Source organism: Hesperophylax consimilis, chromosome 18, assembly GCF_061612785.1.
Source record: "Hesperophylax consimilis isolate HC1 chromosome 18, BYU_Hcon_1.0, whole genome shotgun sequence".
Lineage (NCBI taxonomy): Eukaryota > Metazoa > Arthropoda > Insecta > Trichoptera > Limnephilidae > Hesperophylax > Hesperophylax consimilis.
In genome coordinates, this window is record NC_142853.1 from 14,321,165 (window position 1) to 14,343,474 (window position 22,310).

General features: G+C 32.6%; 1 protein-coding gene across 3 annotated transcripts in view; it reads right to left on the bottom strand.

The window, feature by feature from the left end:
- LOC149415409 (uncharacterized) overlaps positions 1-21,714 on the bottom strand; it is a 29,007-nt gene extending 7,293 nt beyond the window's left edge. The window contains exons 1-7 of one of the 3 annotated variants that reach the window (XR_016303776.1): positions 21,674-21,714; positions 19,667-19,774; positions 18,879-19,043; positions 17,286-17,442; positions 3,130-3,237; positions 1,760-1,933; positions 1,337-1,493 (exon numbers count right to left, since the gene is read on the bottom strand). Coding sequence is in view for 2 of the 3 variants with exons in the window: in XM_089642593.1 (XP_089498719.1) it covers positions 14,031-14,134; positions 17,286-17,442; positions 18,879-19,043; positions 19,667-19,747 (507 nt within the window). In the remaining variant the exon portion in view is untranslated. Of the gene's footprint in view, positions 1-1,336; positions 1,494-1,759; positions 1,934-3,129; positions 3,238-11,290; positions 14,135-17,285; positions 17,443-18,878; positions 19,044-19,666; positions 19,775-21,118; positions 21,621-21,673 lie in introns of those variants that run through there. The other 2 variants (XM_089642593.1, XM_089642594.1) reach the window with 2 other exon arrangements.
- Between the last annotated feature and the right edge of the window lie 596 nt (positions 21,715-22,310).

Here is a 22,310-nt window from a genome sequence, read left to right on the forward strand (position 1 = left end):
GATTAACCAGCGTATTTTTTTTTAATTTGTCCGGTCGGTGGCTGAGTTGGATACACCCAGGAGTAGTGTGTTCAATTTCTCGGAGGCTAAGTCCTCCATCACAGCACAAGCAACATTTTTCGCTTACTGTGGTGGTAGTAGGAGATTTTCAAACATTTTTATTTGTATTTTTTAATATTGATTACATTTTTTACTTTTGACTGTCCAACTAGGAAGGATTCCCGTTTTAGAACAGTCAAATTTACAGGTTTCAAGTTATCCTAGACGAATACAGGATTTAAGACTAGATAAAATAAGTATGTTAAAACGAAGATACATAAAAGATATATAAAATGATTCATAAAAAAGACCCACAAAGATAAATAGAGGTGTTCGTGATAAATAATTATCAAATTACATTTTTTCGTAACATTTCGGAATCAGTCCTGCCTAGATCCAACAACCATTTTGTCACTCTTGGATCGAAGGATGACAATTCACACCGTTTCAGCTGAGAGGAGATTTTATTATATATTTTACGACCGAGATATGAGAATATTTTTTGATAAGCCGCTCTGTTGCTTGTTGGAACGGAAAGGTCATTCCTTCCCTTACTTCTGGTTTGATGTTTGTGTTCGGCTGTTTTCATTTTGTTTTTATTTTTATAGATTACAATTTTTTTATATAGCACTGTCGGACATCTAGTACATTAAATTCCTTGAAGAGAGCGTCGCTCGAATATCTGAAAGGTTTCTTCATAATAACACGTAAAATAGATTTCTGTGCCTTCAATAACGGGTTTAATGCCCACTATAATATGTATTTTGATATTTCATATATTTTTCCCTTTGTATGATTATTTGTTTCTAAAAATATATTATATTCCCAGTTCTTGCATTATAATCTAAATTATGTTCGACTACCATAACACGGGCATGAGTCTAGTATGGTAGTTGAGAGAATCAAAAAAATGTATGCGTTATACTTGCCCTTGAAAAATCAAACTATAAAAATTTCTGATTTTTCAGAAGGTTGATTAAAAAAAATAAAAGTTCCGTTCCTTCTGGATATTTTTTTTGATTTTAAGTGTAAGTGTAAAATCAAAATGACAAAACTATAACTGACATGTTCATATTCTACGTTCTCTCCACCTCTTCGGTGGCGGCTCGTAATATTTTGTGGTAGAGTGCAAATGGCAAAAAAAAATAATTTTTTTCACCAGCTGATTTCTTTTATTGTTGTGTTTGTTTTACGAGTAGCACCACTTTTTTATGAACATTGTGAGAAAAATATGTAGATTCCAATAAAATTGTTAACAATTTGAGCACTGGATTAATACGAAGTAAGTGAAGTTTACCGATTTGAATTCCGGCTATGTAGATTGAAACAAATCCATAAATATTCCCATAGGCCACCATATACGAAATGAAGAAAAACACTGTTAGAAAACTGGTTGTGAAAATCTCAAACACAAACGAGAGAATTAACCAAGCTAAGAGGATGCCAGTCTTTTTCTGAAATCAAAAAACAATAATAAAAAAATACGTTTGAATGTTAACTCAAACCATTACAATTCATTATTACGAAGACAGAAGATTGCATATTATACTGAATATTTATATATTAATAAAATTCATAAACTAAAAAAAAGGCGAGACATTGTATATGCATCGACTTAGTTAGTAACATTTAGTTTCTTGAATCATCACAGTATTTAACTATGAGATTAAAATTGCAATGCCAATAAATAAATTGATTAATTTGGAAAAAAAATAGTTACCTTTTTCATCCCAACCATAAGTAACGTTCCCTGTACTATTAGATAGCAACAACATGTAAATCTTAACGTCATTTGTATATAGATGAAGGCGAGAATATGTCCAAGATGCTCCAAGACGCGTAGAATACCTACGAGAGTTTTAATATTATCTGCAAAAAGTAGTGCCGCAGTTATCTGAAAGCAAGATAATCAACATTATTGTTTACCTACTGGATAAAAGTCGATTGTCTGCCGAGTTTTATCTTAAAGTTGTATTAAATTATCCAACCGATTCCAGAAAATAAATAATTATGATTTCCAGTCAATTATGGAGGATACATAAGAAATTTTCTTTCTAAGGTTTGGTTGTTTCTCCTTTTAACCTTCGTTTACTTAAAAATATATTAAAAGAATATTTTATATTTTGAACTCCGTTTTAACATATAAAATTCACCCCAAAGAGTTACAATAAACGGTTTCATTTACATAATATGTTTAGTAGTTTAATTTTTTATATATATTTTGATTTGTAATACTACACTATTTGTATTAAGTATGTAACTTTTAAATAGTATTACACGTATTTAAAAGTTACATACTTAATACAAATACGTGTAATAATACACTGATGAATCTTAGGTACAAGGAACACCGATATAGGATATAAATATATATACATGTACATTAAAGATTAAAGTCTTCGATTTTTTTTAAATATTGTATCAAACCACAAAATGATTAATTTGTATCATACCTCACGAACTTTACCTTTGAATAAATGTCTTTACAAAAAAAAACAGCAGATTAGTATATCTAAGTTGGATATGTTTTTAAATGTAATTTGATGAAGCTGCAATCAGATGAGAGAAAATAGTGCACGGCCTTATTTCAGACTTGAAACGGAATCCCCTTTTAACTGCCGTCGGAATTCGGCTTCAATCTAATTATTGCTAAGAATTATTTTTATAAGCAATAATTATTAGCCTGAAACACTCATCCACATGACTCCAACGGGACCGTTGGCATCATATATCTTTTATCAGGAGATTTTTCAATGTGGATGAGTGTTTCAGGCTAATAATTATTGCTTATAAAAATAATTGTTACCCTTTGTGCTATGCATAAAAAAATCTTGTCTTAAACATTAGTTTACCAAAAAAATAATAATTATTGCTAAGCTTCAATAAAAGGTAGTTGGCTAATATATTATTAACAGCCTTTCTTACTAGGACACAAAAAAACATTGTCATCGATCGTTTGCATCGATTCAACTATGAATGTCTCTCCGACTTATGATTACTCGTATTGGTTCCTAATTTTCATTGTATATTCATTTCTAATGATTGTGTCCTTTTAAGAGAGAATTTGTCAGTTAGTCAAGAAGATATTACCAGTTGAATACAAGCGATGATTTTAGTTCCTAATTCCACGGAACAGCAACCGCAACACGACCTCACATCGGGTATTCCTAGCATATTTTATTTTAGATGTTTCAGCACCTAAAAATTGTATTATACATTGAGGAGCAATACTGCAAAAACTCACAGAAATCAAGAAATCTTCATTTGATAATAATTCAGAAAAATATAAATGGGACAAATTCGGCACAGTATTTAAACTGCAACGTTATATACAGGGTGTATCGGCACGTACCCGACAAACTTTAACCAGCTATTTCTTAGCAGATTTGGAGTAAAAAATGTTATGCGCACTTTGTTGTCCGGTAACATTTTTTTTCAATTAATAACATAAAAAAATTTCACACTCCGTCACTGTCATTGGCATTACTTATCAATTTATCATGTTCAACAGCTGTTATTAGCAAGTATGTCGAAAAGCGTCTTCACTCTTTCGTACACACTAAGTAATAATAGTTAAAAATGAGACGAATCGTGCCGTGCAATTTCGTTGTGATTGTAAAAGCGCGCCAACGTAGGTACATACGTACATTGTATTCAACAAAACTCTAATAAAATATTGCCAGAAGGGTTTTCAAACTTTGACAAAGGATAAAACAGTGGTGACATGTGGTGAAAATATGAGTATTAAATTTTTTATTAAAAAAAAACGTTACCGAACAGAAAAGTGGCCAAAACATTTTTACTCCATATATGCTCAGGAATCGCTGGTTAAAATTTGTCGGGTACGTGCCGATACACCCTGTATACATACTAATATTTTTTAACTCAACTAAATAATGAAATTATATTTCGATATGTCAAAAGTAACAGGACACGATAAAGACAGTTACATTATATTGTTTTATCACTATCACTCAAAGAAGGATCAACACCGATAACCTTTAGTTCATTTTTTATAAGTTAACTAACTGTACCCCGCCATGCGTTGCTGTGGCTCAGTATCTCTCTGCAGATATAGTAACAATAGAGCGTTTTGTTTTTACGTCCAACAGATGGCGCTGTTTAAAAAAAAAAAAATTTTTACCTGTCACAGGTAACATTTGTATAATATAAGTATATAAAAACACACGCGTATTCGAATGCAACGTTGCGTAAAAAAGTTAAAGCAACCGGAGGAGAACTTTCGGAGATTTAAGATCTTGAACAAACGAACATTTACATTTTTATTTATATAGATTTATAAAGATAGATAATAGATTACTAGTTTCTAGGAGTTGAAGATAACTTCAGAATCACCCCGGGGAAAGATCACAACAAGACAAACACACTTGTTTTTCTTGTCTTTGAAATACTGATGTGTACTTTGTAATTAATCACATGCAAAATGAACAAATTTACCACACGTTTTCTTGTAATCTAAGTAGCTACCTACCAACCTATAGAAAGAGTAAATACAATGCTGGTTTAACGTTATAATTGAACCGCAGAATAAAAATTACCCTTTCCTTTGCACTGATTTGATCTGATGATTTCCGATTTTTAGCTATTCGTTCATTTAAAAATCTGGGCGTGAATAATCACATGAATTCACTAACAAAAACAAGATAAATAAGTTAATTTTAGATTTTATTGTCAAAGAGGAGAAAAAAACCTTCACCAAATTATAGACAAATACATAATAATTTATCACATCATAAACATGGGAAAAAATAGTTTAATCAAAAATTTTCCACGAATAAATGAACAAAAATACGTTGTTTGCGCACGCAAAGAATTTATAACAATAATATAGGTACACAGATGAAACTATAATAAAAATGATTAAATTTGAGCACAGTTGTTATAATTTGATTCGTACGTGGTGACCTCAGAGAACGACCGGACAGTATGGTAACGTTTATTATTTTTCTGGAATTGAGAGGAAATGAATTACCAGACTAACAACTTCCATTATACAGGGTGTATCGGCACTAACCCGACAAACTTTAACCAGCTATTCCTTAGCACATTTGGAGTAAAAAATGTTATGTACACTTTGCTGTCCGGTAACATTTTTTTTCTTTTAAAAACAAAAAATAAATAAAATTTCCACACTCCGCTACTGCCCACAGTATAGGGGTAAAATAATTGGCAACGCCGCGCTACTGTCATCTCTTTCACACATATTCTGTCTCAAGTCCCGTGTGGTTCCCGCCACCCCGTCTCGTATCAGTGGTCAGTGCTGTTTTGGGAGTTCGCATGTCATCAAGTTTCTAGTTTCGTTTTTGTTTTGTTATCTAAGTTTTTACTGTTGAAATATGCCCCTCAATTATCCACCTGCCGAGCAAGCAGATATTGTTTTTGTTTATGGATTTTGCAATGGAAATTCACGAGCAGCCGTAAGGGAGTATCGCATGAGGTTTCCTGGAAGACGCGTCCCACACCATGCTACCTTTGTCCAGGTTTGTACCCTATCAATTGTTTATTGAAACTATTTACATTCATTGATAATGCCAAAAAGCGCTTTTGAAATTTAAACTGGGAACATTAAAAACATAACAAGGGGCCACCAACTTTAAAAATGTAAATTGTACTTTAGGTGATTTGTGTTCAGTGGTCACTAAACGGCGTTTTAAAAAGTTAATTAATTTTAATCTCTAATAAATGCATCATTCACTGCAATTGAATTCACTCCCTTTCTCACCATGGGATTATTTAAATTACTTGAATTCAATTTCACCCCTGTGAATCCAAGATATCAACCGTACCTAGTTAAGAAAATTATAATTTAAAACACTTTGTTATACATTTTACTATAAAAAAATGAAATAAATGAAGAGAAAACGTAAGTTTTCTGATATGTGCCTAAAATAAGTGTTCTTTAAAAATAAAATGAGTGAAAAAGCCCGCGATTGTTTATTTGACATTATTACTGAGCTGAATAATAAAAGCAGTTGTTATTTGTTGTTTTGTTTCAGATGTATCAACAATTGCGTGACTGTGGCATCGGACGGATTGAAGGCGCCGGCGGAGGACACAACATCGTTCCTGTGGCAGTTGAGGAGAGAATCCTGAACTTAATTACCGAAGACCCCACGCTGTCCGTGCGTCGGGTCGCTCTGATGATAGGACACAGGGAACACATGGCGGTATGGAGAGTTCTGAAGAAGCACGGGCTCAAACCTTTTCACTATAGGCGCTGCCAAGGCCTCATGGAGAATGACCACTTTTCCAGAGTCGTGTACTGCAGAAGAATGCTGCATAATGTCATAAGAGATGCAGACTTCATGAAAAACATATTGTTTACCGACGAAGCACAGTTCACTAAAACAGGAGTGCTAAATGTGCACAACTTGCACCATTGGGCTGAACAAAACCCCAAGCTTGTTCGGGAGTCGTCGAGCCAGGACAGATTTTCCATCAACATGTGGGCAGGAATCCTGGGAAATCAAATACTCGGTCCAATCGAGTTGCCTCCCAGACTAAATGGACCGATGTATTTGGAGTTCTTACAAGTGCAACTGGGCGAGATTCTGGAAGATGTGAACCTCGAATTACTACGGAGAATGTGGTTCCAGCACGATGGAGCCCCACCACACTATTCGATTGCCGTGCGGAACTACTTGGATGTCGAGTTTCCTGGTCGTTGGATAGGCCGTGGAAGTCCGGCCATTGCTTGGCCACCAAGATCACCCGACCTGACCCCCCTGGATTACTACCTGTGGGGGGCTCTCAAGGAAAAAGTGTATGCTAAGCCAATAGCCTCAAGAGAGCAACTGCTCGAACGAGTGATGGAAGCCGCTGCAGAAATTAAAGCAAATCCTGCAAACTTAAATAATCAAAATATAACAAGACTACACGCTTGCATCGAAAATAATGGTAGTCACTTCGAACAAATGCTCCAATAAAAAAATTAACATAAACTACATGTCCGCATTTTCATTTATTATTTATTGGTAAAATTCTCACAATGTCATTCATTTACACATCAATATTACCTACATATCAATATTTAATAAAATCTGTAGAAGAGTATGCCCGTCGGCATTCAACAAGTTTTTCGACAAGTGTGTCGAAAAGCGTCTTCTCTCTTTCCTACACACTAAATATTAATGGTTAAAAATGAGACGACTGATGCTTGTAAGCGCGCCAATACGTAAAAACAACGAAACTCGAATAAGAATTGCCAGGTGGGTTTTTTAATCGCTTTAATCTGACTTTAAACAATAATTAAACACGTAAAAATTATTTAATATAATATTACAGTACAGTACTTTGAACCTTCGCAATAAATTTATTTGATTTTAAGTTTAGTTTGTAGAACTCCATTTCAATTTAGAGATTTTTTTTATTTTAACAGTCTTATTAAAAAATTTATAAAAACAGTGTGTTTATAAACAAGTTCTGCTAGTTGTAATTATTATTACGCGTGACAGCTGTTTCACCTTCTGACGGCATTATCAAACTTTGGTAAAGCCACTTACAGACGACGTAAGTGATAACTTTCTTTTTTTATTATTCTGGCTTTATTGATTTCCGAGTAAATTGTCGTAAATTATTATTTGCTAATCCCAATATTATTTGCTAATGCTAATAATTAAGTGAAATTTTAAACAATGCAATAATAGGATTATTGCATTGTTAATTTCACTTAATGTCGTTGGTATTTCCAACTGATGACTCAGGGGTTTATTTCCCTGAATAATTAAGTATTTTGGGGTCTAATTATTATGCATTTCATTACATCCGATAATTTAAACAATTTTTATGTTGAATTGGGGTAAGTTTTATGGCTAAGGGAAGGAGTGGAAGGTGAGGAAGTACCTGGATATTCAGATCTGGTCACCAAATACGGCTAGTCATTTCAAGCAACGTTTAAATTCTAAACCTGGATATTCAGATCTGGTCACCAAATACGGCTAGTCATTTCAAGCAACGTTTAAATTCTGAACCTGGATATTCAGATCTGGTCACCAAATACGGCTAGTCATTTCAAGCAACGTTTAAATTCTAAACCTGGATATTCAGATCTGGTCACCAAATACGGCTAGTCATTTCAAGCAACGTTTAAATTCTGAACCTGGATATTCAGATCTGGTCACCAAATACGGCTAGTCATTTCAAGTAACGTTTAAATTCTAAACCTGGATATTCAGATCTGGTCACCAAATACGGCTAGTCATTTCAAGCAACGTTTAAATTCTGAACCTGGATATTCAGATCTGGTCACCAAATACGGCTAGTCATTTCAAGCAACGTTTAAATTCTAAACCTGGATATTCAGATCTGGTCACCAAATACGGCTAGTCATTTCAAGCAACGTTTAAATTCTGAACCTGGATATTCAGATCTGGTCACCAAATACGGCTAGTCATTTCAAGCAACGTTTAAATTCTAAACCTGGATATTCAGATCTGGTCACCAAATACGGCTAGTCATTTCAAGCAACGTTTAAATTCTGAACCTGGATATTCAGATCTGGTCACCAAATACGGCTAGTCATTTCAAGCAACGTTTAAATTCTGAATTAATTAATCAATTACGAAAAAGCGTGGGGTTAAGAATATTTTTTTTAAATTATAGTTGTAATTTATTGTCGATTTTTTAAAAAAATTGCGATATTTTAAATAAAATTTAATAATTATTGTTTAAATAAATTAGCAATCTGGCAGCATTCATTTGCAGGTGGTCAATCCAATGCAGTCATGACGTTTGTGTGAGTGCTTTCCTTTGTCTCAGTGTGTTGCGCAGCAGTTTTATATGAACCGTTTTTTGATTCATCGGGATTGTTTTTAAAACTATACATTCTTTGTACCTTCAAATTAGTGGAAATAAACTTAAGTGTGTCAAGCTGCTCGTTATATTCCGGTAATTCTGGAAGGCTTTTAACATAAGCAATAATATTCATAAATCACATTCCGCGAAGTTGTAAATAACTAAATTTATTAAAAAATATACGTTGTAGGATAGCCTAGCAAGTAACATTTTGACAGAGCACTTACGGTGATTTAAAAAACAACGGCGCTGTTCAAATAATCCAATTATTATTATTGATAAGTACCTAAGTGAGGAAAATTGTTTTTAAAAGTGCTCAGAATTATTGGACTTCGATTATAAATTCAGGAAATCTACTAATTAGTTTCTTAGTTTCAAAATTAGACTATTTAATACGTGAAACGCGTAAGAGGTGAAACCAAAGCATTCCAGAGGTGAAACAATTTAGATACAAAAATAAAACTGATGTGTACAATACAAGAAGACAATCAGTGATTCGCATACGAAAAATGTGAATAATCATTATTGTTAAATAAAATATTTCTTTTCTGGTACTGGATTATGTAATACGGGCTTCGTTCGCAGCAACACGCGAGAGTTGCGATGTTGCTTTCAAATTTTGACAAAGGATAAAACAGTGGTGACATGTGGTGAAAATATGTTTAATTAATTTTTTATTAAAAAAAAACGTTACCGGACAGCAAAGTGCACATAACATTTTTTACTCCAAATGTGCTAAGGAATAGCTGGTTAAAGTTTGTCGGGTTAGTGCCGATACACCCTGTATATTATATAATATCTGATATAAACGATAAGCAGGGGCGGATTTAACAACACTGGTCACATCACTAACAATTAGGTCTTCAATAGACAAAATACGAACATCCCAAAAATGGTGAAGGATTCATACATAGTTGTATCGATTGTTTAACAAGACAGTACCTCCAGTCTTACCTTAGTTCGTTAACAAGACAGTACCTCCAATCTTACCTTAGTTTAACGAGACAGTACCTCCAGTCTTATCTTACGTCTTTAACAAGACAGTACCTCCAATCTTACCTTAGTTTAACGAGACAGTACCTCCAGTCTTACCTTAGTTTGACGAGACAGTACCTCCAGTCTTACCTTAGTTCTTTAACAAGACAGTACCTCCAGTCTTACCTTAGTTCTTTAACAAGCCAGTACCTCCAGTCTTACCTTAGTTCTTTAACAAGAAAGTACCTCCAGTCTTACCTTAGTTTAACGAGACAGTACCTCCAGTCTTACCTTAGCTCTACAGGTTTGAAGCTTTCACTTTTGGATTCTGAGTTTTTAACGCATTTTTCGTTTGATTGAACTGCCAGTAATGCAAACTTTCTCGAATCAATTGTTTATGCTCAATCACGACACGAGATGAAGCCCAATTTAAAGTATTAATTCCTTTTAATTCTTTCTGTACAGGTAAAACCGCGACTGACAAGTTTATCTGTGACCTTGTTGTTATAAACTGTAATTCCTATTAAATGAAAATTTAGTAAAATCATTTGGTAATAATTATAAATGTATTATTGATTAAAATACCACACACATCATCCGTTTGGTAAATACTCACAATGCAATATAAATTGTGTATATCTGCCGTTAAATGGCCACACGTAGAATCGCCTTGATATTTTTAAATTAATTTAACTTCCCATTACAACGAAGAAACCGACCAATTTTATTTACGTCATCAAACAGTTTAAAAGCTGATGATTTCTTTATGTCATCTTCAGTATCATTTTACAATTTCTATTAACATCTATAACATCTTCGGGCGAGAAAATAGTGTTATCGAATTTGATCCAACGTCTTTTCCGTGAAGACGTATTTTAGGACCATAACCTCTCGGAGGTTAGGTTAGATTCAGTTGCATTAACTTGTTTGTAAAGGTTTTTATGATTTTTATATGGGGGATTTGTTCAGTTCTAGGGGGTAATTGTTCCAGAACCATTCCAAGGGGACCTGGTTTTATTTTTCAAATGCATAATTGATTAAAACGCACTAAAGACTACTTTTCGATGTGAAATAATATTTTTCAAATATAAATCCAACACGTCCATTTCTAGCAACCGAAAAATGATAATATGTTTCCTTGTCGGAAAGTCATTATTTGAATTACCTTTTTACACAGAAAATACAATCTCTTTACCTATATTTTTACTCTAATTATTTTGTCAGGAAATGTAAAAATTAAATTGTAGCACAATATTTTTTGTGATGGATTTTTTTGGACATGTTATTATTTATTTATCACGGACACGTTATCATGTTATTTAAGTCTTATAACCACAACATCACGGAGACGTTTTCGTGTTATTTAAGTATTATAACCACAATAAACGATTTCAATAAAAAAACATAAATAAATTTAATAACTTTATTTAAAAAAAAAACATTTTGTTAAATATAAGTACCAATTATAAATTATGTTTTGAATAAATTGCTAACAAAATATCACAATGGTTATATTATATTAACAGCAAAATCGGTGTAAAACACGTTAATAAGAGATTGTTTCGTTATTTCGTGAGATTATTGAAATATTCCATTATTTATTAGGGTATTTGTAAGCAAGCATTTATTTTCGTCCACTTGTCAAATTTCGTCTGCATGACGCTTTTTCTTCAATTCATTCTTAAGAAAGGAGGCTTGGACTGACACTTCCAGGAGCTATCACCGATCATAATAGCGAATTTATTTATTTATTATTGGATAATTTGTATAGCGCCGCTTTTGTGAGATATCACCTCAGGGGCGCTTTACAGTTGATGCAGGTATTACAGAAAATATAAATATTACAAAAATAGAGTGAAGTTAAGTTAAGTAAAATGAAGTAAAGGAACAGGTGACACGAAGATAGAAGATGGAGACTCTGCAGCAAGAATCCCAGGTGGTGAAGAAACTGGTCCAGCTGCTGCAGCGAAAGAGTCCACCGCGTCCACCAACAGTGCCAGCACGAGGTTCATCATCCGTCCAGGTATGTGTCTGCTGCTAATAAAGCGCTGACACACTATCCTCTCACAGATACCAGACCTTGGCAGCACCGCTGTGACGTTCTACGAAGATAGAAGATGGAGACTCTGCAGCAAGAATCCTAAGTGGTGAAGGAACTGGACCAGCTGCTGCAGTAAGAGAGTCCACCGCGTCCAACAACAGCGTCCAGGTATGTATCTGCTGCTAATAAAGCGCTGACACCTCACATAGATAAGAGACCCTGGCAAAACTTAAGACCCTGGCTTTTTTATGCAACGCATAAAAAAATAAAAGTATACTGGAAATTTTTTTTACTGAACATTCGGTTCACCTAATACGGCAAATGATAATTAAAATTAATAAAATACTTTGTTTTTACCACTTTTATTGTTTATAAATACCAACATGTTTCATGAGAAACGCTCACTTCTTTATTAAAGAACTTTTATTTTCATCAATTTTATCAAATGACTTATCTCATGATTTAAATTTATTATTTAATATTGTTTTAAAACAAAACTATTTTCAAACAAAAAGATGGTTTGGCAATGGGTGCTAGTACCAGCCCTTTGGTCGCTGATATATTTATAAATAATTTAGAAAACAAGATTTTTAACAGCGGTGCGTTATTATTAAAATACATACATTGTTGGAAGAGATACGTGGATAATGTATTTTGTGTGTGGACAGGTACATTGAGACACCTTAATATAAATAAACTCCATAAAAACATAAAATTTACCGTAGAGATTTGCCAAAATTTGAGTATAAATTTTTTGGATTTAAATATTTCAATAATTAATAACAAATTTGAATTTAATATTTTTCGTAAAAATACATACACAGACATTGTAATCCATAACACCTCAAATCATCCAATTTCTCAAAAAATGTCTGCTTTCCATTCTATGATTCATAGACTAGTTAATGTACCCCTATCTCTTAACAATTTTTCAAAGGAACTCAATATCATTAAACAAATTGCAACCAATAATGGATATAACACCAATTTAATTGAAAACATTCTTAATAAAAAAATATACGAATAAATTTCTTAAATCATACATCTATCCTGTAAATTATGTATTTTAATAATAAAATTTCTAATTCCAATGATCAACTAAATGCCATTAAAAAACTCGACTGTAATATAATTTTATCTTTTGGCATCCAATACATCTGTGATTCCCAAAAGGGGCAAAAAATGTACCTAAAGAAATTCTTCCTGTATTTTATGCAAATAATAAGCTTAAAAATTACATAGTTAATAATAAAGAAAGAGATTCAAAAATGAAAAAATCTGGAATATATAAATTGAAGTGTAATGATTGTGGTTTCTTTTAAATAGGAAAAACTTCGAGAATCTTTGAAATAAGGATTAAAGAACATATGAAATCTTAAAACAATAACAGTTTCTCGGAGTTTGCCAACCATTTGTTGGAAACTAGTCATACCTTTAACTTCAATAGTGAAATAGAATTAATACATTGTAATGTCAATGGCATCCAGTTGGATAAACTAGAAATTTTAGAGATTAGAAAGAGTGTGAATGCAAAATTGAATATTATTAACAATCAAAAATTATTTTTAAATGACCCAATATTAAACCTATTCCCTTTGTAAATTTTTCCATATTGCCTCTCTTTCCCCTATCCGATTTATCTTTTCATTGTTGTCATTGTCTATGTCTATTATTTTTTAATGACACAATTGTCTATGTCTATTATTTCTCTATTGACACCATTGTCTATGTCTATTATTTATAATTAGTATTATTAAAACCCTGAAGAAGTCAGCGTTGCTCATGAAACATGTTGGTATTTATAAACAATAAATGTGGTAAAAACAAAGTATTTTATTAATTTCAATTAAAATGGTGCTACAAAATAAGTTTGCTGTATTAGAAGAAGTAATGATAATTAAATAATTCATATTGAGAGTAAACTTTTACATAATATGCATTTGAGCGAAAAATATATCTTGTTGGTGATACCGAGAAAAAAATTATATCATTTTAATTTTCACAAAGATAACATCATATAATATAGTAAAACATTATTAGAGCAAGGCACTATTTCACAATCAAATGTTCATGATTTCGTTGAAGGGATTTTTTAAACTTTTGGTTTTTAACTCATTCGGTGTCAGTTACACTGAGGTTTATGTTAATTAATATTAACATATTATACTGTGTAGTTAATGGTATATAAACCACCACTTGATAAGATCTTTCTTATCATTTCTTTGCGGTAGGTGGAGACGACCACGATGAGATAAAACGATATACCTGAAAACAAAACATTAGAAAGATTGTGTTAGTTTCTATGAAAAATATCACTCTTTATGAAATTTTTAACATTAAAATTTATATTATGGCTACGTTATGAGAGTTCAAAAAGAAGAAAAAGATTACTGGAGATGACATAAAAACGAATATAATTGATAGGCGCCAGTTACTGTTCTGAAATATAATAAAAAAAATAAACCACCGCGCGGGGCGGTCAGTCACGTAGGATGAGTAATTATTTACATAGACATCAAACGTCAATTGTAAGGTGTGTAGATACGGACCAAATGGCATGACTTTTTGATTGTTTTGAGTGTTTCTATCTTGAAGTCGCCTTTAAATAAAGTTTTTTAAGTACATAAATTGTATTTTTTTAAAACTTAAATAGTACATTTAGCTCGTGCACAAAATTGTAATGGAATGCCAATTATAATTATTATTTACGTAGACGTAAAACTTCAATTGTCTTTACCACAGACCACTATATATAATGTGTGCGGCCACATCCACCGCGCACCAATGTTTCAAAAGGAGACGGAATGTGGACGAAAACAATAATGTATATATAAATGTATATAAATTCGGACCGAATTCTTTTTATGGTAAATGCGCCTGATAAGGAAAATTCCCGATTGCTAACGCTTTCAGAAGCCTTCTTCATCTTGTTGAAGACGGATTGCATGTCTACATGCAAAACTAGCCGCCAGTTTTGCATTCAAACGTGTCAGAAGTCTTTCGTCACGAGACGACCCGGACGTGCTTGTAACCATTTTCTAATTCCGGTTATTTTATTGAATATGAACCAATCTAAATAATTATACGGTAAAAATATTATAATCATAATATTTATACCAAAATAATTTGATTATTATTTATATAATAATAATAATATTTAAACGAAATTAAATTATTTGATATTTAATTTTTATTCAATAAATTACCTATGATGCCCGTAGGGTAAAATCAGCGCGGGCACCGTAAAGTGTTAAGTATCGATAATGCGGGTAAAACAAATTTGTTAATTTTACGTTTTATTACCGTATTATTCTGTTTATGCATAATATATCCAATACAGGGATGTATTACAATAATCGAATTATTTATAAGGAAATACGGTTAATTTTAAATGCGGTTGATTTAACAATATCAGTATATTATTAGAATAAGATATTAACAAGCGATATTGGCCTGTATCATATCTATTCTATTTGCGGGTAAATATGTTATTTCCATTCAAACCACCCAGTAATGTGGGATAGGTATATCCAGAAATAAAATGGGGTAATAATTAATTAATTACGCAGGTATGTAAAACGCAATAACACTCGTATGGGTTATTTGGACCAACGGGCTCGTTTAGAGCAACTATGGTGTGTAAAAGGTGTTACTGAATGTAAAAATGTTTGTCGAAGGACCTTGAATGTTAGTGTAATTACTACTGCACATAATTCAATAATATGTTGTATGGATAAGGAAGGACTAACCATTAGGAAAAAGGGCACTCGTTTTCGAGAAATCGAGGAAGGTAGGACAATGCACAACAATATTATATCAGTACAGTGATCGTATGTATGTACATATGCATGCATGAGATGAGTGTATGTAAATTACCGTAACTGCGCCTCCCGCCTGGAAGGGGATGAAATAATCCACTTCCATAAACGATAAGAGGGCCAGTACGCTTTAACGTTAAAACGAACAAAATTGTAGTGACAAGTGCTAAAATAAGATTAATTTTGTAAAAAGGTGAGAAAAATGTTAATATGTGATGCTATTGTATTAATTTATTAATAAATTAATCAGCGGTAAAGTAAAATTAAATTGTGGTCGCATGTATATAAATGTGTTTGCATGAGATGTGTGTGTGTAAATTAATCTATAATTTATATTGGCGTAACCATTATTTATAATTAAGATTAATAAAACGTTTATATTTAAATATAACGTTTTGAAAATTTTATAAAACGTTTTTCAACTATGTATAAAATGAGCGGTAAACATCAGATTCTATTTTTGTAGAAGATGAATTAGTAACTTCCCGAGGGATCCCTCCAGAAACATCTGAGATTATTAGTTATACGTTCATCAGAAATAATAAAAATCAACCTTACAGAAAGATCAACTTTCTAGGCCTGCTAGATCAAACTCTACTATTAAGCTGCTATTAGACTGGCACGCGCCGAATATTGTTTTTTCACCACTCCGTCACTTATGTCGTTAAGATTTCGGCTTTATTTTAGAGATTTGCTAGGGCAATTTCAACGGTATCCCTGTTCAATTCACAAGGACGAGCGTCGCATATTCTTGTGCTTTGCTTCTTCGCTTACGTCGTTAAAATTCCGACGTTATTTTAGGGTATTGTCTAGTCTTAATCACTTGTTGTTATTACAAATAAAAGTAATGGGTAAGTATTAAAAATGCATACAAAGGCTTGTAAAATTATAAGGTTCTGCGCAAGAATTTTTCTTGCACAATGTATTTGTATTATTTTTGGATCAATTAGATACCATTAGTGCCACCTGTGAAGGTTAGGTTATAGTATTTATGAAAGGTTCTCGCCTCTGCTATTTGTTTGTATTTAAATCGCGTCGGCAAGGACAATTCCTGTATTGCGGCCTTTTGAATTGAAGTTTGTCAACTGTCTTTTGTCATATAAAAAAAGGTTAGGTTTCATTAAAAACGCTCTCTTGCTCAAAAACAACCAAAGGTTTCACCTTTCCTAAAGAATCACAGGAATTGGCCTGTATCTAGAGTATTTTACTGTAAAAATTGCCTAGTCATATCATTTGAAAGTGTATATTCATTTGTGATTAAAATAATTCAGTTTGATCTCAAAAATAACGGAGTTTAATTTAAAAGGACCCTAATATATAACAGTATTCCTCGTGAGAACATGATCACTGGAAACTGTTAAAGGTTACAGCAGGAACCATGAACCTAAGGACGGGTTGTGTCGGAGAATTTGAACAATTTGAAAAAAGTAAATGTTAAAGTTCAGTTAAAGTCATATTCAAATACTGTGAAACAACCGACCCATGATGAAATAATATGATAACAACCCGTCCTAAGTGATACATAATTATTTAAGTAAAAAGTGCAATAAATACTTTCAAAATATATTATTGATAAAAATCTATAATTTTATATTTACCCATTTGAATTGCGTTGCAATAAACGGCCACCGTCATCCAATAAAACATTTTCGAATAAGTCAAGATACTGGCAACATAAATTATCACGCAGCTGGTAACACAAATCTCTACTATGAAGGTTAGAACCATCCATGTCAGAAGGTACTGAGACTTTTTCTGAAATCAAACAGAGAACACATTATTATATATTATTTTTGGTCAAAAAAACTTTGGGTACCTTGCTAGAAGAATTTTCAACCCTTTTCTAGAAAGCATATATAAAATTTGGCTCATTCCAATAAGCGAGTGGAATAAAGTTTTAATTGTTTTTTTTGTACTCATTATGGTGGAATTCCAACAAGTAGGCACTAATAATTTAAACGAAAACTAAATTCAAACACAAAATAAAAAACATGGATTAAAGAACAAAAAGACAACATTACCAAAATTCTATAACATAAAAGAATAAAACATATACACGCAACACAAAAAAATATATAAAACACGCAACACGCACAAACACATAAATCATTATAAATGCCGATTTACATTCTATTTTAATATTTTTCTTTTAGCGTGATAATTATATTTTAATTTTTAGTTTAAATTTATCTTTATTTTAATGTTGTTTTTCTTTTTTTTTAAATGTATAAATTCTTATATTATAAAATGGGGGCCTCAGCACGGGTAAACAACCCAGTGAGGCCAACATTGCTGAATTAAAATATGAAATAATGTATCAAAAATAAAAAATAAATAAAAATTTATATAGAATTTTTAAATACTTGCAGCATAGATTAGTTATTTTATTTAGTCACCAGCTATTGTCTCCACAAACATAACCACAAACATTACCACAAACGTTAACGCAAACATTATTGTTTTCGTCCACATTCCGTCTCCTTTTGAAACATTGGTGCGCGGTGGGTGTGGCCGCACGCATTATATTTAGTGGTCTGTGGTTAAGACACTTGAAGTTTTACGTCTAGGTAAATAATAATTACAATTGGCATTACATTACGATTTTCTCCGCGTCCGGAGAAAATTTTCCATTGGCCACGGAATACAGAAGCTTTGCGTTGTCGAACAATTTCGAACAAATGTGGACGGGAACGCCTCCATTTCGAATGTTGGCGCTCTTGTTTGTGGTAATGTTTGAAGCAATGTTTTTGGAAACAGTCGCAGGTGGCGCTTCTTAAGAGGTAAACATATAAAAGTGTGTTGTGAACGTGCCCGTTCACCCGAAGTAACGTCAATTTTAACTTACTTAAAATAATTATTAATTAATCATTTTAAAATTTCGTATTTATTTCTTGAACAGATAATCAGTTTTGTACGGAAATATAGGCCCGATCCGGATTATTTTTGGATCACAAAACACATTGGTGCAAAGCACGCCCACAAGGCACTTCTTGTGTTATTCTTTATTTCATTTTTGGAGTTTAGGTCTGTTTTCATTATAATCGGTAAAGATTATACTTCTAGGTATTGTCTGTTCAGCGGCTAGAGGGCAATGAATAACAAGAAAATTTTACATAACGCAGAAATAAATGTAAGAATACCTAAATTATTATAAAATGATTTTGAATTATAACAATAGTAAAAAATCATACCTTTTTAATTCCAATCGTAAGTAATGTCCCCTGCACTAGAGGATATAGAGAAAGGGATACTAAAATTGTGAATAATATTAAGTCAGCCGTTCCGTAGTGCTTGTAATTTAGCACAAATTCGATTATGTATTTAAAACAAAACACACACAGCCCCATTCCAAATATCTGAAACCAAAAAATTTCAGGTTAACATTTTCTGAATTTATGTTAGCGTAAAAATCTAATGTTCATCTAATAAAGTCCTATGTTAAAAAGATATTGAGTAAATGCGTGATCTATGGTCAGTTATCAATAATCGCAAGCACGGTAACGATAGACAAAAAAGCCCGCCTAAAGCGGCTCCTTGGATACTCGCAGTATCGCCCTGGTGAAGGACCACCATCCAGAATTGAAACGTTGCTTTGAATGGCTTTAGCCTTGTTCGATGTCCACCTTCCTCTTTACCATCTCCTTCATCTCCCCACAACCTTCAGCCTCACAACATACCCTAATTGGAGATGCCATAGTCTCACTGGACTACTGAAGACGGTTGGGAGTAGTTGGGACTTCTGTGCGGTATGCAAGCAAAAAAGACCCCCTCCTTATTAAAACGGCTTGGGAGTGATGGATGCCCTCGACTGTTTCCGCTGTTTCGTTGTATCGCTGATATATTTTTTCACAGTTCTGATTTCTATTTTATTTGTCATGTAACCAAATGCACTAATTTATTGTATTTATAAAACGTAACATGATTTTTTTTTTAAATTTTTATGACACGTTTAATAATATAAATATTTTGAGAAAATTACCAGTTGAATCCAAGCGATGATTTTAGCTCCTTTTTCCACAGAGAAGCAACAGCAGAAGGACCTCGCGTCTGGCAAACGCATCTTGCTTTTTGCTTCGAGCTACAGCTCCTGAAAAACATAGGTATAAAGTAGACATAAACGCTGACCAAAAAAAACATAAGACCCCTAAATGCATTCGCAAAAAAAATACCTACGCAATTTTTTAAATTTGATTTTTGCGAAAAACAGTGAGATTATGGCATCCTTGATTTTGGCAAATGTTGTGAAGTACATAAGGAGACGGGAAAAGGATAAGGTTTTGGGAAGTAACTACCTCATCAGATGTGGACGCTAAGTGGAAGTATGACAATTTCAAACAACGCCAACGATTTGAATTCGAACTACCATCACTCACCATGACGACACGTTTTCACCCTAGAAGGTGTTGTAAATACGATATATATATATATATACCTACTGTGCAATACCTACATGAAGTGAAATATGCTTTTATATATTTATCTTATATCACGTGGTTCATGGTATCATTGTATTATAAATTAATTACTACACAATTAAGCCCCCGCATTCCGAATCTCTACCAATTTACAACATATTTCTTTAGAAGACTTTAAGTTTTTAGGTTCTTAAAATATATGATGTTTTGAAGATAATATCTATACATTTGTAGAGCCGAAATGTTTTGTTATATGGAATTTCCTCAACAGAAAAAAAAATCGCAAATTAAGCTCCAAAAATTATTAATATACATTTGGTTAATTAATATTAATTAATATACACCTGTTATTTGAAATGCCATGAAAAAAATGACAGTGTATCTGTAAATGCAACTAGGCATGTGTCCAGAGATGTTTGCTCTATTTTAAACGAGTTTTATGAAATATGTTCACTTAATTATTATCGGTTTTTAATAATACCGCGGTCCCTTTAACATTCTTATTTACATATCTCCTTTGCAATCCATGTTCTTCTTCTTTTTGAACGCTTACTACAGAGCCTTAAGACTCATGTAAATAAAATACTAAAAACAGTGTATTTTAAAATATGGCTTGAAGGTAATGTATATAAAGCTTATGACTTTGTGATGTCATTGTTTATTTATTAAAAATGCAAATAACTTTGTTTACATCATTTTTATTTATATACACTTTCTACATGTATATAAATAAAAGTGATTTAAACAAAGTTATTTGTATTTTTAATAAATATAGTAGGTAACAAAAACTATTCTTTTCATAATTTCAATTTCGTTCTTATTCGCACACACTTTCTTCCTGCTAATAAGAGCTAAATAAAAAGTAAGTAATATCTCACCCCTTGATACAAACTATGTGGTGTGTAAGGTGTTATGAAGTTGTTTTATGAGTGTAAAAATGTTTCTCGAAGGACCTTGAATGTTGTGTAATTACCACTGCACGTGAAACAATATGTTGCATGGAAGGAAGGACTCACCATTACGAAAAGGGGCACTCGTTCTTCCTGCTTGTTCTTCTCACAGATCATGGCGGTGGCACTGAATACGTCCCTGATGCACGATATTGGTGCGGATGAAAATATAATAAAGCGAGATAAGATCTCGCTCGGATGCGGTTTTTATAGTGAGTTATGCGGGAAATTGAAACAGACTTCTCGAGATATTGCAACACACACAAGTGCGGGAATGGATAGGAAGGTAGAATCAAAGGACAACAATACTATCTCAGTACAATGGTCGCAAGTATGTGTGTATGAGATGTATATGTAAATTTATGTCTGTTGTGTATTGGCGCAACCACTATGCATATTAAATTTTATTGATTTCTACTTTAACATGTAATTTTCTTGTGTTTTTGCTATCATTTCAAGGTCTACATCGATAAACAGATGTGAATAAACGGCATTAGCTCTAAAGACAGCGAATATATCAGTCATTTTGTTAAAAATAAAACACTAAAGATAACTGTAATGTTACTAAATGCAGCCATTACGAGAAAAGTGCTAATGGACGCATAAAAACAATAGTATTACCGCAAGCTTTCCGCGTTGAAATGTCAGCTGTCACTTGACTCGGGAAAAACTATGTGTTGCCAGTATTTGAAAATTAAAATGATGGGGAACGTTGAACATTAATGAACTATTTCCCTAGATTTTTTAGGTACCCACTTAAAGCATTACGTAACAATCATATTTATTACACCTATAAATTATTATTCAATTAATTACACAATTTTCTAATCATTACAATTTATTAACCGTTCTGCGATCAAGGTAATATTTGAAGGAAAAGTGATGCAATCGTATTTATGTTCAGCCTAAATGTATTTAAAATTGATTTTACTTATAAATTGTGTCGTTTGGTTTTAATATTATACTTAGATCTTTTGAGCATACATTTAGATCTTTTGATTATATATTTAGATCTTTTGATCATTTATTTTTTCCACGGAATTGTATATTTGAGAGCCATTTTAGATGGAATTAAATCTATATTTTTATGTGATTATCGCACAAGAGTTTTCACTGCTCGAAACGACGTGGAGTAAGTGAAACTATGGCTTCCATAATTGGGGTATGTTGTGTGGCTGAAGTTGGGTGGAAAGGGGTGGGTAAGAGGTAGGTGGGAAAATACCTTGCTATTCAGTTCTGGTTACAAACACGGCTAATT